Here is a 16,222-nt window from a genome sequence, read left to right as displayed (position 1 = left end):
CTCAGGTGGGCCTTGGTTCACATATGGAGGGGTTAATAAATTAGCATATGTAACCTGATTGCCAAAACTAAGCAAAGACTGGCGGAGTTCTAGTCAAGGGTGGCTACCATACAGGAACGGCATAAGGCCAGCCAAATGCCCATAAATTCTGATCATTCATTAAAATGTGGATACGGAGTATCTGATATTGTTAGATAACAAGTGCGAAGTTCCAGTCAAAGGGTAAGTTGGTTAGCAGCTGACTGGTCCCCCTCTACAGGAGGTCAGGACGGATATATATACTCCATACATTCACTGACAGTGCTCGGATCGACCACGGGAACGTTTTTCCGTCTCCAAGGGATTGACCTCAGGCTTTCCTCCAGGGTGTGATTATTCCCTCCTGTGTCCTCGTGACCCCCTGTCCCCCCCACTCCCCCTGTCTTGATAAAGACCCGCCGTGACCACCGACTGGGGCACCCAAGGGTCGAAACGTCGACGCACATCATTGGTCAAGAAATCTCTGGGAACGGGCTTAGTAACCATCTGTGTCCTTGGAGTACCCATTCAGAACTCTGACCACCAAAACCAAAGACTCTGTACCAACCCTCCCCCCACCCAAAAAAACTCCCTACTTATTCATGTACAATACTGTATAGATTTGTAAATAAGTGTCACTTAATTTGTTTCACTATTCACCAACAGTCACTCTTCACTTGTTTTTAACTGTTGTTGAATTTGAACTGGAATGAAGTAATTCCATTGTTTCACAATGTTGATTTTTTCATACATAAAAACCTTGAACTAAATCTGTTCTCAGAGAGGTGTATTTGAATGTAATTGATTATCATTCTTCTCAATCATATATGAGCTAACATAGCCTTTACTCAAAGTAATTTGTCTAGCCACCCGACAGAACCACTTTTTGTTTAATCACACACACCCAGGTTCTGAGGGACACAGGGTTACCCCTTTTTGTTAAACCTACCATACAGGAACGGCATAAGGCCAGCCAAATGCCCATAAATTCTGATCATTCATTAAAAGTTGGATACGGAGTATCTGATATTGTTAGATAACAAGTGCGAAGTTCCAGTCAAAGGGTAAGTTGGTTAGCAGCTGACTGGTCCCCCTCTACAGGAGGTCAGGACGGATATATTCAGTGAATATAGCAACACCCTCAATAAATTAATTGGGGAATGAGTGAATAGTGAAAGTAATGTAAGGTAAATGTCAGATGGAAGACTAATTCTCCATCTCACTCCAGTGGATATCATTGTTCAAGCTTGTTTTGTATGTGGCCAGAAAAAACATCCAAATTTGTTCCCTCCGGAACAAAGTATTTGTACTCATGTGTGGGTGACCTTCCAAGATGGTCCAGCACATATCATCAGGGGTATGGTTTGGATGAGGATAATAGGCACTCATTTTCTATGATTTTCTTACAACGAATGATGCTGCGATGTTCCATTATCCTCATTTTTAAAAATGATACATTGAAATGAAAGCTAAATCAATAAAAGTGAAGATAATTGAAAACCGCAGCAGCATTTGATGTATGAATATCACTACAAAAATGAGTACCCATTATCCAAAGCTTTGGCCTCTTCTTATGGATCTGGGCATATAGGCTGAGTTAGTGGCCTTCCAATATAGTCTCCATTTAAACCTCTTAGCCTTGGTGAGGTACGATGAGGTAGCTTGTCTCTCTCCTGGGGGGAGTAGGGGTCCAAGAGGGGTAAGACAGGGATGCATTTTGGCACCCCTGTGATTTACCCTATATATAAACAAAGTGGGTGATCTGCTTTCAGCTGCCTGCAGGGATATTCACAGGGTGGATTCCAAACTAATTCCTGCATTATTGTATGTGGACAATGTGCTCCTTTGCAACAATAGTTATGTTTAGAACAAAGACCAATCTAATGTGCCAATATGTGGTATCATAGACCAGGACATGGCTCTATATGGTTGGTGCTCCTTTTGAAGGATTATGTGTATATAAAATGACATCTTGAATCAATTACAACTAAGCATTTAATGGAAGAAAAACTTATATGATACCAAAAAGCCTTCGTCATTGAAAATAGGTTATCTGTATTCACATTTTTTACATTCTGTATGTGCATAACAATAAGCGTTTCTATGTGACAGTGGAGATGATACAGTGTGTGAACAATGTGCAAAAAGTGATTGTATACCAATAAAAACAACAACTTCTTTCTCAATCCCTAGTATCGACTATCAACTCTTATGAAACCTGTTACAGTTCACAGGTGTACACTATATATGATCAAAACTACGGGCCAAGGGATCTTTTTGTTGACATTTCAACTCTAGGGTTACTTATAGGGTCTCATTAGGACAAGTCATCTGACTACTGTGGCACCACATGGCTCACCATATAAATATCTTGTTTTCAATCGTGAATCAGTGATTCAAAAATACTCATAATGTCCCCAATAGGGTATCTAGTGTAAAACGTCATCTCTTGTATCACAGCAAGAATGTGATTCATCTTTCTACTGCTGTGTCTCAAGCGACAGTAGTCAGCAGACCTGCAGCCTCTACTATAATTTAAACAGTGATCAGTTTTTCCAGAGCTATAAAAAAAAGATTAATTCAATGAATGAGAAAATCCTAAAGGCACAACAGAAGAGACAAATTAATCAAGCCAGGAAGCCTAGTTTAAACATTAGGGAACTTTATAAGAAGCCAAGGCATGCCAAAAAATCAAGACAACAGGTGATATGAATGCAACGAAAATTGTGTTTAATCATTTGGGTTGACATATGTAAAAAACAAAGACCCACATGCATCAATCATTTTTGGAGTCGCAAACGGTGCGATTCCTTAAAATCGTCCGTTTGCGATTCCAAAAATGCTTTTTTGGATGCATCAAGCAATTTTAGAAATCGCAACATTTTTGTGATTTCTAAAATTGCGATTGCTTTTAAGAAATCACAAATTTGCGATTTCTTAAAAGCAATGCATGATTACTTTTTAAATTGCGAATTCGCAATTAGAGGGATAAAGTTACCGAGTGGTTGAACCACTCAGTAAATTTGCAAAAAGTGTAAAAAACGCAGAAAATGCATTGTTAAAACATTCATGTCACGGACACACATGTCCTTAGGACATGTGTGTGTGCAACATGATGCGAAAAATACATTTCAGGGGTGCATGGGGGGGGTCCTTTGGACCCCCCCCCTGCACCCATGAAATGCATTAACAAATTGCGATTTTCAAAGTGAAAATCGCAATTTGCTAATGCCTTCCCATTGCTTCCTATGGGCCTTTTGGCCCATAGGAACCAATGGGAATAGTGAATTTGCAAATTGTATTTCGGTAATTTATGCGATTCGGTAAAATATGCGTTTTTTACCGAATCGCATAAATTTACCGAAAATAATCATGCATCCCGTTTTGCGAATTCTAAATTGCGAATCGCTATTTTTCGCAATTTAGAATTCGCAAACTCCCGGGATGATGCATGTGGCCGCTAACCTTTTGCGTTCAAAGGGGGAAAACCTTTTTAGACTGAAAGATGGCTGAATGCTCTGAGTCTGCAATAAAACTATAAATGTTGACTATTTCGAAAAAGGGAAGTTCTATTTCTAAATGCACTACTAATACAAAAACATTTTAGTACAAGAATATTACATTGGCTTTTTTGACCCATGTGGATTGGCCCAAATGTAATTTGTTTCAGCAAGCTCCCACCTTACTAGCTGTAAGTTAGAAAAAGTATGCCGGGAATGCCTAAACTAAAAGGGTAATATCTTCTAAGAAACAAATTCAATACTGCTATTACACCTCTAACCCAGCACAATCCCACATCTAAAGAAACAGAACATGATCCAAACTGACTTTTAATGTAAGAGATAAAGAACTGGTGTGCCAGAGAAGGCAGCAGTGGAAAGATTCCCACCCCAGGGAGCTTTGTTTGGATCCTTGTTTTTTAATAAATAGCATTACTTTATATTTCTTTGTATTGATCTTCAAGTGACAAACAATACTATAACTTTGGAGGCTCCTAAGTACATCTCCAAGGTTTGACAAATAAAAACAATATCTCCTTTATATAATAGCTTTAGGGTGTTAATTACAAATAGATAACATAATTCTTCTCTTTAGAGTTTTGCGAATCACTTCTTATTGTTAACATGTACTGAAAACGAGATGCTGAGCCTCTCAAACTTAATGCAAGAATGTTTGCCATCACTTTATAAGGTACATGAGTGATTTAAAAAATGTGTTTTATATTTAAATTACTAATTATGTGTGCTGTTGGCACTCTAACATTCAACTGAAAACTCTAACACTATTTACGGAGCTAAAATGTAGTCAATCTTATATCTGCATTAGACTTTCCAAAATCTCTTTCATACTATGCAGTCACTTTATATTGTGAAACCAATCCTTCCTCTCGTGCCACCTTAATTGATGTTGTCCTAATGTCTGTACTTATATATCATGTGACACGGCGGAAAATGTCTTTAACATTATCTTTTGACATCTCTTTGACATTTTGTGTCTTATAATACTTAATTATATAAAAGAACATATTTTCAATTTACATTCTGCAGATGTTCATCAACTTCATTGCAGTACCATTGTTAAAACATCAATAGGTCTTATTGTGTACTTGCATGTTTTCCTCTCATATTTTACGAGTCAATTGTAAATTTAAGTCTGCAGAGACTCCGCATTTGGGGCAGAGAACTCAGCACATAAAAAGATAGGACAGGCCTATCTTTTTATGTTAGGAGCTCACCACCCTGACTGCGAAGTCTCTGCAGTCACAAACGTACTATTAACTCATCATTTGTGAATACCAAAGAAATTTAAACTTACTCAAAATTGTAAGTTTACACTTTTAAATCATGCCCACAGTGTGCATGCCTAGGGAAGTTGTCTTGTTTTACTTTTTCACACTTGTGATTTTTCCTTCAAAGATTTGGTTTTCTTCTTTTGTAGCATGCTAAATCCTGCTTTCTCTGTGTAAGGCACACTGATCTTTATTGCCTTTTCATCTGTTTGCCTTGACCTATTCTTCTGCACCAAGTAGTCACAGCTCCAATTAAGTGCTGGGTCAAGTAATACATTTGACCTGGTTCAACAGCAACCCTCCGGATTCACATAGAGGACCCTAGCTCCTCTAGATGCATACTATTCTTGAGAAAACAGGAACTATCAATTCGTTTTTACTTATTTTAGCATCTGAATCATGAACTGATAGTGACTTGGACCAGCACCAGCAGACCAGGTATCCCTTCCTGCACATAAACAATCACCTCAGGCAAGCTTGTAACTTAGCGCAAGGGTGCCTGCACTGGTGTTAGGCAGCCTTTTTAGAGCCAGCGCAAGGAGAAGCGCAGGGGTTTGCCATATTTTTGTAAATACGGTGCATCCCTGCATTTAAAAATATCGGATTGCGGAGTTGGCAATTTTGGAGTAACACAGTACTCTGAGATTTTTTTGTGAATATCCCTCAATTGGTCATTAGCTATACCGAAATCATAACAATTTCTTAAGTTTAAAGTCTTCTTTTATGTTTGCAACTTTATGATTCTCTGTTTGCAAGCTGCAATGCAATGTTTCACTAACTTTGCTTTGCAAGATGACTAATTTCCACATCTGTCAAAAATAAAATGCCACACAATAATGGGCACTCCTGTTTAGTACAGTTCCCACGAAGTTACGTATTTGAATATTTTCTGATTAATCAATTCTGCAGCCCTCCCATCCTATGCGCCTGTAGCGGCCGGTGTTTGGGAGAGGTGGTCAAATGGGTGAGGGGGGCATAAGCTTCACGAAGTGAGGGGGTCAAAATAAAAAATTATGATAATTTTGAAAGACTGGCTGGCAGCGTTACGCTCCTCTTCTTCAGGCACAGGCTTCCCGAATGCCCTGCGGCCAATCCTGAAGCTGCTCTCACACATGAGGGTAGCCTGGGAGCCTGTGCCTGCTCTCTCCAAACCCAGCAATGCAGTTGGGGTTGGAGAGAGCTTCACTGTGCATGACGGTTTGGCCAGCCTGAGACGGCCAGCCAAATCGCCATGCGCAGTGAAGGGAGTGCACTACCACTCCCCTCGGTGCTGTCACCCACAGGACCCGCCCCCAAGATCGGCAGGAAAGGAGAAATAAAATGAGTGTTGTTGTATTTTTCCTTTCCTGCCGATTTTGAGGGGTGACAAGCAGCTGCTGCTATGCACTGAGAAAATGAAATGAAATTAAATCTAATTTGTATAGCACTACTAAGCCCAATGTACAGAAACTTCTATGGGGTGCTTGTCCTCAGTCAAGTGTCTTTCAATATTTGGGAATTAAACTTGTCTTCCCTTTCATATATTTTTTTTTTAAACAGATTTTATTTGATAGATTGCACACACATTGCAGCACCTCGCATGTCGGAGGAAGCCGCCAAACGTTACAAGGCATCATTGTCATAGCAATCTTTACATCATTTTGTCAGGCAACAATATCAAACTGAACATTATGATATTCTCCCCCCCCCCTTGAATACCCCCCCTGGTCACACAACTCTGTCTCCCTTGTTCAGCAATTGATGTCGTAGGCCAGAGTTTTACATACATCTTTAGCCGTGGCTCATTACATATTCCCCACAGTAGCCTCTCACTCTACCAGAGGTTCCAGCCATAGACCCCTGTAATCAGCCTCCCTTTCATATATTTTAAACATTTCCAATAAATATAATTAATAACTTCACAATATGCACTTCCTTGAATGTTCAAACATAGTTTTTCTCCATGTGTATCCCTAAGCTTTTCAGCTTTTGAAATGTGTTGCTCTGATGAATCTGTCTCAACCTATTTCTGACTGCAATTAGCCCTTCTTCAGGAGTACAACAAAATCAATTTCAATTAGTTTCATTATTTGCTAAGTCTTTGCATATTCAATCCCTGGACTTTAACAATCCTCTCGTCTCTTCTTGGAAAGTGCATCAGAACAATGCTGTAGTGTTTATCATTACTTTGGGAAGTAAATGATAATTGCATATACATATATTGACTGTATGCGTATAATCCTTTTATACATTGGAAATATTATGCACACATGAACGAGAATGTATGTTTCCTACATGTTGACACACTCAGTATCCAGGACAAGAACACCCAGGACTTTTTGGATACTTTCCACACATGGACATTTTTTGCTGCAAATATGTGTATACAGAAAACAACATATATGTCTCATGCTATCTGCCCTTAATACACCGAGGTTGTGAGTTGGCCTTACATTCAAGGTAGAATCAGAATCTGTGATTATGCAAATATTCACAGAAGAAAAAATATTTCAAAGCAAAAAATGAAATTAATGCCAAAATCTAAGCTCAGTGTTAATTACAAATGACTTTGCTAGCTAAATACAGACACTGTTTAACGATCACAGATGAGGTGTACCCTCTTTGGTTTTTGCGAGTGTGATTCCCTTGACATACTCTAAAAACAACAGTGCTTGGAGGAGGTCAACCAAACAACTATATTATTTTTGACAATAATGAATAATTGGCATGCTTATCCATTGTAACAAAGGCATGTCATAAGATGTAGTCAGATGTCATGTATAGCAATATGGAACCACAGCAAAGGACAATTTGATAATTATTTATTACAAGGGTTGTACAATATGCTAAGTTTGGTTAAAATATTATAGTCATACCTTTAGAAATCGAGCAATATTCTGGTTTGCATTTCTGGTTTCTTCTAGAGCATCTCTATATTTCCAAATTACATGGTCTGAGAATATCATGACAAGCACATCCAATTCAGCAAGGAATGTTTCTGGAAATCTCTGGGCACGTGGGACCTAAAAGAAATGTGAAGGCCATTTTTGACGAGTATGAAATATTAGATTGGTTTGCCAGGCATGGCACATTTAACGTAGCACAACAACACAGTTTTTCTATGGTAAAAGTATTGGGAACATACTTAAAAAACAAGTTTAAGTGTTTCAATGAAGACAAAATTCCAATAAGCTCTGCATGTAGTGATGCATAAGAAGTGCATTCAATGTTGCGGATACAGAGTGAATTTTGGATGTTTTACACTGATCAGTTAAATACAATGCCCCAAACAACAAGAATGGAGTACATGATCCTATGTTGGAAAGCAAGGTCCTCAGTTTTAGGCAGTTATTTTGAATTGTTTTTAACTCTGTTGCCACTAACCCTGCCCTATGGGCCTTTCTATTTCGAGGCACTTCGTGGGTGATGTAGCAGTGAGAGGTCATGCAAAATGTAAACCTCTCTCCAGCAGTGAACAGTCACCATATTGAAAAAAAAATATTGAATTGAAAGAATATCGAGGATTTTTTAATATATAGATTGGACAGAATATCGAATTGCAATAATATAGTGTTGCAGAATATCGAAATTCAGGTAAGAAATATCGATTTCCATAATATCGAAGTTAGTAATATCCACAGTCATAATATAGTTGTTAAAAATATCGAATTTTGTTTATAGTGTTTAAAGTGTTAGCATATGTGTTAAAACTAAGTATTATTTTTGTAATGTATGTTTGAATTTTTTTTAAGTAATGCATTTTATGTTATTACATTTTTGCGTAATTTAATTCCGTAGCAGGTTGTGGGTTTATAGGGGGATAGGGTGGGAAGTAATTTAATTAAGTAAATGAAATATAAATTTTTAGGAATTATAAATTATTTTTAATTAATTTTTGCGTTTTATTTCTGTAGCGGGTTGTGGGTTTATAGGGGTATATGGTGGGAAGTCATTTAATTGTTATTAAGTAATTCTTTATTTTTATTTATTGGTATTGATTATTAATTTATTGTTAATTAATTATTAATTGGTAATTATTATTAATTGGTAATTATTTTTATTAATTGGTAAATAATTTTTAATAATTGATTAATTGATCATTTATAATAATGTATTATTCGGAGCAGGTTGTGGGTTTATAGGGGAATAGGGTCAGAAGAAATTTTATTGTAATTAAGTAATTATTGAAAACATTTTTGTGTATTGATAATTAATGTACTGTTAATTAATTATTAATTGGTTATCCTTTAAATATTTATGTATTTTTGGTATTGAAAATTAATTGGTTGTTAATTAATTAATAACTGGTAATTCATTTTTAATAAATAATATGTATTGGTATTTTTAATTCATTCATTATTCAATATTTTGTAATTGGTAATTAATTGTAATACATTTTTATTGGAATTGATAATTAATTTATTTCTCCTTACATATAAAATCACTACTTTCCCTACTGTTGCACTCACTGGAGTGGGAATAGTAATTTTTACCAATACGCTATCCAACACTTTCCCTACTGTTGCACTCTCTGGAGTGGGAATAGTAATTTTAACCCCTATGCTATCTAATACTCTCCCTACTGTTGCACTCACTGGAGTGGGAATAGTAATTTTTACCCCTACGCTATCCAACACTTTCCCTACTGTTGCATTCTCTGGAGTGGGAATAGTAATTTTTATCCCTACGCTATCAAATGCTTTCCCTACTGTTGCACTCACTGGAGTGGGAATAGTAATTTTTACCCCTACGCTATCCAACGCTTTCCCTACTGTTGCACCCACTGGAGTGGGAATAATATTTTTTACCCTCCCGCAATCCAACGCTTTCCCTACTGTTGCACTCACTGTGGTGGGAATTGTAATTTTTACCCTCCCGCTTACCAACGCTTTCCCAACTGTTGCACTCATTGGAGTGGGAATAGTAAATGTTACCCTCCCGCTATCCTACGCTAATAATACTGCATATTTTTTATAAATATTAAGTTAATATATATATGTATTAAAAAATAAAAATGCATGTTTATTTTTCTTATAACTTACATTCATTATTTATTAATTGTAAGGTTATTTAAGTATTTTTAAGTATGTTTTAGTTAATTATATTTATTATTTCATTATTTTAGATTACTTTTAAGACATTTAAAAAAATCGATATTTTAACAAACTATTATTTACAATGATATTTTGGATTCAATATTTTTGTACTTGTAGATAGGAATTCGATATTCTGGCATTCTATATTTTTTCCTCGATATTTTGGCGGGTCGATATTTTGCTCCTCGATATTCTGTCAGTGATCCCTCTCCAGCATCAAGTTGCCACTCTTCCCTAATTTTCTCTATCATATAAGGCAGCTGCTTGATCATATATAGAAGCAGTGGATTTGGAAAAAATGGCAGCTATTCTAACAGTAATTCATTTATCTAACATTCATGACTGGAACATATTTTTCAAATGATGACTACTGATATCTCAATCCCTACTACTCCTAACATTCAAAATGAACTGCTGGTAAATTATGATTTTGAGAATCAGAATTAGGAAAATGTCCCTAATTTATTTGTATATTTTAATAACAAGTGTTGACCAGTCTGGTGCATGTCATATAACTTAGAGGTTTGAGGTAGTTGCAATGAGGGTGAATTTCTTTTTTAGAATTGAAAACAACAAAGGGCCCGATTTAGAGCTCAGCAGATTTGGTTACTTTGTCACAACATGACAGATATTTCATACATCTTGTTACAAGTGCCTTAGAATATAATGAAGTTGTAATACTGTGTATGGGATATCTGTCCCATTTGTGACAGAGTAACCCATCTGCCAAACTGTAAATCAGGCCATAAATATTGAAAGAAATATTCAAAACTCATTAGAATATTTCAACTGTAAAGGACATTATGAAAATATTATGAAACTATTATGACTCACATATGACATTAAGCACATGTTGTAACCATTGATTCAGTTATATATGGTCACTGTTACACAACTTGGAAAAATATAGCCTTTCTATCCAACTGTAGCTGTTTCTTGTGTAAGGTACACTGGACAAGAAAACTAAAGCTGTGAATCCCAGATGGCAGAACATGGTACCGGAAGGTATCAGACTGAACATAAACTTCCTAGCATTCAGCAGGTTCTTAAAACCCCACTTTTTCAGATTCAACCTCTGAGACTCATGGTCTGATTACAGAATGTGCAGACTGGTACACCTGGTAGAAAACCATTTTACCCAATCACACAGTCCCATAGCGTTCCCACACTCAGGAACACTTGCACTGAGCCACTGGGTCAAATTTTATTGAGTGAGGATTCCACTTGATAACATTTAGTGCAGTTCTGTGTAATAATTGTGGACACAAGGGCAGCAAAGCCTATTTCTGAGCCGCTCCTACAGGATGAGGGAGTATGTAACACTCCTCCCATCCAGAATTCAACCTTTAGAGCAAGTGTTAAATGGGTAAAGAACCACAACTGAAACTAAGGATGACCATGAAGATTTAGACCCATAATTCAAAGTCTGCACAGTTATACCCCAATCCAGGAATGTAGTGCTTGATTCTCTCAGTCTAGCGAAGCAGAAAAGCCCAAGGTCTCATCCCGGGTGGTGGTGAAGGCCAGTAATCACCATTCGCTGGCACACAATAATAACACTCACTAAATGATTGTCCAATTAAAGATTTTTCTTTGAAAAGGGAACTGTGCATTTATTACACTTAAACTACTAACACACACTACTAAATACTACTCATTATGTTGCAAATATGTATCAGGCAGATTGACAATACCTTAGATGGCACTCTGCTGCCACATTTAAATGTCTTTAAATGTTAAATGTCGTATACTTGTAAAGTGCACAGCTGCCCCAGCAAAGGGGCGTGCCAGCGCTGTATACCGCTGGGGAACCCATCCTGGCTTTCCCTGTGAGATAGTCCCTCCTGGGCATCTCCAAGGTGAAAACAAGCATCCCCGGCGCTGATGGGGTCGTTAGTAGAGATTAAGCAAGCTATTGCCCAGAGTTGCTGAGTGGGACCCATGGTTGGTGTAGGCACCGAGGCGAGAATTATCGAGTCCGCTGACCATGGTCCAAGACCCTACCGCGTCGGGAATCGAACCCTGGTCCCGGGCTGACCTCTGCTTCCGGGTCTGCCTCCTCTAACCAGTGAGCCACACCACTCCACACATTTGACACCTTAACAGTCATGATCCTCAAATTCACAGTACCCCCGGCATACGCCAGATAGGACATCACAATATAGGGGGTATCACTTCAAATGAAACAGGTCTTTGGTTTATCACGTCACCGAAAGGCTGCCCCAGCCTACATCCTGATATGGATGGTGTGTCTAGCAGACACCACCACCATATTAAACCCTTTTCCACTCGGTCGACTTGTCGACCGGGTGGAAAAGGGTTGGACCGTCTTCCCGTCCACAGCGGTACCCCCGCCATACTAAAATGACTGGGGGAAATGAGTGGCGGGCGGGCTAGGATGTAGGGTGGATCGCCACTGCCATGCAGGCGTTGGCGATTCGGCCTACATCCTAATGGGCCCCTTAGAGTTAGTCAATCTATCCATATGGGGGAGTAGGACTGCTGCAGACCCTGCAATTAACCCAAAACTCAAATTTTAGGTTGGTAGTGCATCTGCTCTATTGGGGCCACCACAAGAAGGAAACATGTATGCTGAGAAGCCCAGTAGCGCAATTTGGGGCACTACCAGCCAGAAAGCCGCAAATATTTTATTAGCGGATCTACTGCTGTGTTCGGGAGAGCTGCAGTAGTTTTGTTTAGTCTTTCTTATCTTTTGGGTGTCCCAGTCCCACCTGGGACACCCAGAGGCAATGATGGTTGGTGGGTGGCTGCTCGAGGGGAGCCCCAAGTCCCCTGCAACCCCAGTCGGCTCCCCTCACTGTTGAGATTGGGAGCTGGCATCTTTCTTTTGCAGCCCCCACCTGCAGCAGGAGCAATGCTCTGTGTCCTGGCCCCCACAGTTTACGAGGAGCAGAGAGAGGTTCCTTGGACCTCATGCTGGCCCTTGTTCATTAATCTGGGCCCCAGAGATAGGGTCCTGGGCCTCACCATCATTATTATGTCGGCCAGAGAATGGGGTCCCCAGGCCCAAAGAAAGTTTAGGGAGCGGAGCTCCACGCATGATCCTCTCCACAATAATCTAATCAATTATCATTGCACCGACCCCCAGGTACTGGCCTAACCTAAGGGTATTTTTAGGAAGATGTGGCTGAGCTCCAGGTGCTCTGTTTTGGTGGGAGTCAAAGGCCAATTTCCTTAAAATGTCATACCTCAAGCACCATTCAGCTGATTTCAGAGATTTGGGGATTGTTTTTCTCATGGTGTTGATATCCAGCCAGCAGGAGCAGTTTCAGCAGGTCTCCTCAGCTCCATAAAGCGCATTCTGCAGGGAGCTGGTTGGACTTGCTCCATGAATCAGCTTTTCTCCTGATCTTTGGACTTGGTGCGTCTCTCCTCCTTATGGGACGATGAAGTCAAAATCTTCCCCCAACTGGTCCTTATTTGGGTAAGGGAACTAGCCCTAGAGAGACCCACTTTTCTTGGGGCAGCTGTGGGCAGAATACGTAGTCCGTCAGCATGCTTGTCTATCCAGCTTTCCATGGTGTTGCTGCTGTCATAGTCCAGGTCCAGATCCCAACTCCTACAAAAACAACAACTCACTCTCCATTGAGCAGGAGTTTTAATTCGTTTTATTCAGACAGTTCTAGAAGCCAGCCCCCTGCCAATCCTAGGGTGTCATATCACCAGAGATGTTTTATGGACTAGGCAAAGTGGGCTCTGGCCCAGAGCACCAGCCGTTCAGGGGCCCCCTGATAGAGGCAGCTCTATCTGTAGAGAGTCTTGCAGTGATGGTCTTTAATAATTCTTAAATAGATTGTTTTAAGTGCCGTTTTACTTTCATTTATTTTCAATGTGGGTGATATTTTAGAGCCTATTACAAATATTTTGCAGAGAAATGTGTGTTTATGTTTCATGCAACATCCATAAGAAAAGTTTTGTTTAGATCAAAACAGGACACTTACACATGAGAAATTGGAGGGTGTCACAGAGATTATGTGCAGTAATATTACTGAGCTACTGCTGTTTTACAAATATAATATTGAATACACACGTGTGAATATTAGATGTGAACACCGTTAAAATTAGGATGAGTGTGCCTACGCACTGTCAATGACCAGGCCAACGAGGGTATGAGAGAGCTGAAATTGGATCATATATTAAAAGCTGGTCCGAGTAGGAGGCCCCAAAATATGTTTGGCCCAAGGTGCCCAAAATCATTAAGATGCCCCTGCATATCAGTTCCGTTCAGTTCAAAAACTTTATTCGATTAAAAAAAAAGAATCATAAAAGTCAGACATTTACAATTACAAACATGATTTGGAATTCATTTTTAAAATACAGTTTTACAATTAAAACACTAAACAAACAGATAAGACACATTAATTAATATAATCACAGATGAAACCCATAACATTTACTTTCAATCAAATTATGATGGTTCATAAGTTATTCATGCTAGGGCATGCATCAAGGGGCCAAAGGAAGAAAAAATCACGATACAGCAACATACATGGCAAAGACAAGATTCTTGGGGCCAAATTAACCATACCGTTTTCTTATCAAGAGTGACACTCGTATAAAATTTAATATCGCACAACAGACACCAGATGATGACAAAGATAACAGGTAGTCATAACCCTCTTTGTAATGACAGGGTTGCTTTTCCTTCAAAACGGGCTTAATAAACCTGATTCTCGGGTCCTTATATAGGGGACAGAAGAGAACAACATGCATCGTGCTTTGGCTATCTTTATTGTTACAGGGACAGGGGGGCAGTCTCTCACACCAACCCCCTTGTTTAGGAAACGCAAAAAGAAAATGCAGGATGTTTAACCTAAACCTTGTCAGATAGAATTGCCATTGCACATGATTTGTGAATGTTAGATAAAACTGGTGCTGTAAAGTAACCATAGGACCGTAAGGCCTGGCCAGAGGATGTACAAGTGAGGATTTCCAAAACCTAGATTTAATGACAGTTTTAATGTCTCCCTGTATTTTTTCAGGGTTATCGAAAATCTCACCCAAACCTATTTTGTGAAGCATTTCATTGACATAAGATAGCCAGGGGATCTGTTTCATATTTTCCAGTTTTAAACAGTCCCGGAGGATATCTCTAGAGAGCTGTAAGTCCTCTGAAAGCCATATTTTGCCCCATAATAGTAGGGGTGAGAGGCGAATGGTGTCACTCACGTAGCTCAGACCTATTTCATTATGGGCGAATTTATTTGAAGAGCCTGATGGAATAGCCAAAACGCGCTTTATGAATTTATTCTCCATAATTTGTATCATGTCAGGGCTTTCAGTCCCCCAAACCCCTGCCCCATAAGTAGCTACCGACAAACATTTTGATTTGTACAGGGTTTTTAAATGTGTAACAGGTTTTTGACCTAGTTTGCCACAGAAGCGAAACAGACCTTCTATAGAGCGACTAGCACTCTGGACTCGAGTCTTCATTAACGGGGCCCAACTTAATTTGTTGTTAAAAAGGTTTCCCAGATAGTTAAAATTTTCAACCTTTTCGATGGTAGAATTATTTACTACAAACTTTCTGGATTTGGTCCCCTTTGGGCCACAGACCATAGCAAAGGATTTGGTGAAATTTACCTTGAGGTCTAGGTCCAACATGAAATTGTGAAAGGCATCAAGGCAATGCTGCATGCTGTTACCTGTGAGTGTCATAAGTACCGTGTCATCGGCATAGGAAAGCATTGGTATGCTTCTGCCGTTGACCTTCGGGAAGTCATGGCAATGATCCAACAGGTACTTTTCCAGGCCGTTTGTGTACACAAGGAACAAAAAAGGGACTAATATGCATCCTTGTCGAACGCCCTCAGTTGAGAGAATAGATTTGGTTTTTTCTCCCCCTGGCCCAAACCTTATAGCTACAGTTGTTGATTCATGCAGTCTACGGAGCAAGGTGTCCAAGGGTTCCTCGAAGCCCATAACCCCCATCATTTGCCACAACTTGCTCCGACACACAGTGTCAAATGCACTTGAGAGGTCCATGAAGGCAAGGTGGATGGAAGAATTCCTTGCCTTCATGTACTTCCCTATGATTAGGGCCAGGTTCAGACACTGTTCGACAGTTCCTTTGCCTTTTCTGAACCCATATTGGGAATTCACGATAAGGCCCACCGAATCTGCCCACGTTTCCAGTCTAGCTAAAATGACCCTACCCAGTATCTTACACGATGCATCGATTAGTGAGATTGGGCGATAGCACCGGGGGTCGGATCTATCGCCCTTTTTAAAAATCGGCACCACTACTGCCTCCTTCCATGATGCCGGGACACGGCCAATAACAACTGCTCTAAACACATTCAACAACAGAGGGGCCCAA

General features: G+C 39.4%; 1 protein-coding gene across 9 annotated transcripts in view; it reads right to left on the bottom strand.

The window, feature by feature from the left end:
• The window catches only part of DOCK10 (dedicator of cytokinesis 10), a 1,740,483-nt gene that overhangs the window by 528,099 nt on the left and 1,196,162 nt on the right, over window positions 1-16,222 (bottom strand). For all 9 annotated transcript variants that reach the window (XM_086943899.1, XM_086943900.1, XM_086943901.1 and 6 more), the window contains exon 28: window positions 7,663-7,809. In XM_086943899.1, coding sequence (XP_086800025.1) covers window positions 7,663-7,809 — 147 coding nt within the window. The remainder of the gene's footprint in view (window positions 1-7,662; window positions 7,810-16,222) is intronic.

Source organism: Lissotriton vulgaris, chromosome 11 (genome assembly GCF_964263255.1).
Source record: "Lissotriton vulgaris chromosome 11, aLisVul1.2, whole genome shotgun sequence".
Classification (NCBI taxonomy): Eukaryota; Metazoa; Chordata; class Amphibia; order Caudata; family Salamandridae; genus Lissotriton; species Lissotriton vulgaris.
This window is presented reverse-complemented; position numbering and strand designations above follow the sequence as displayed.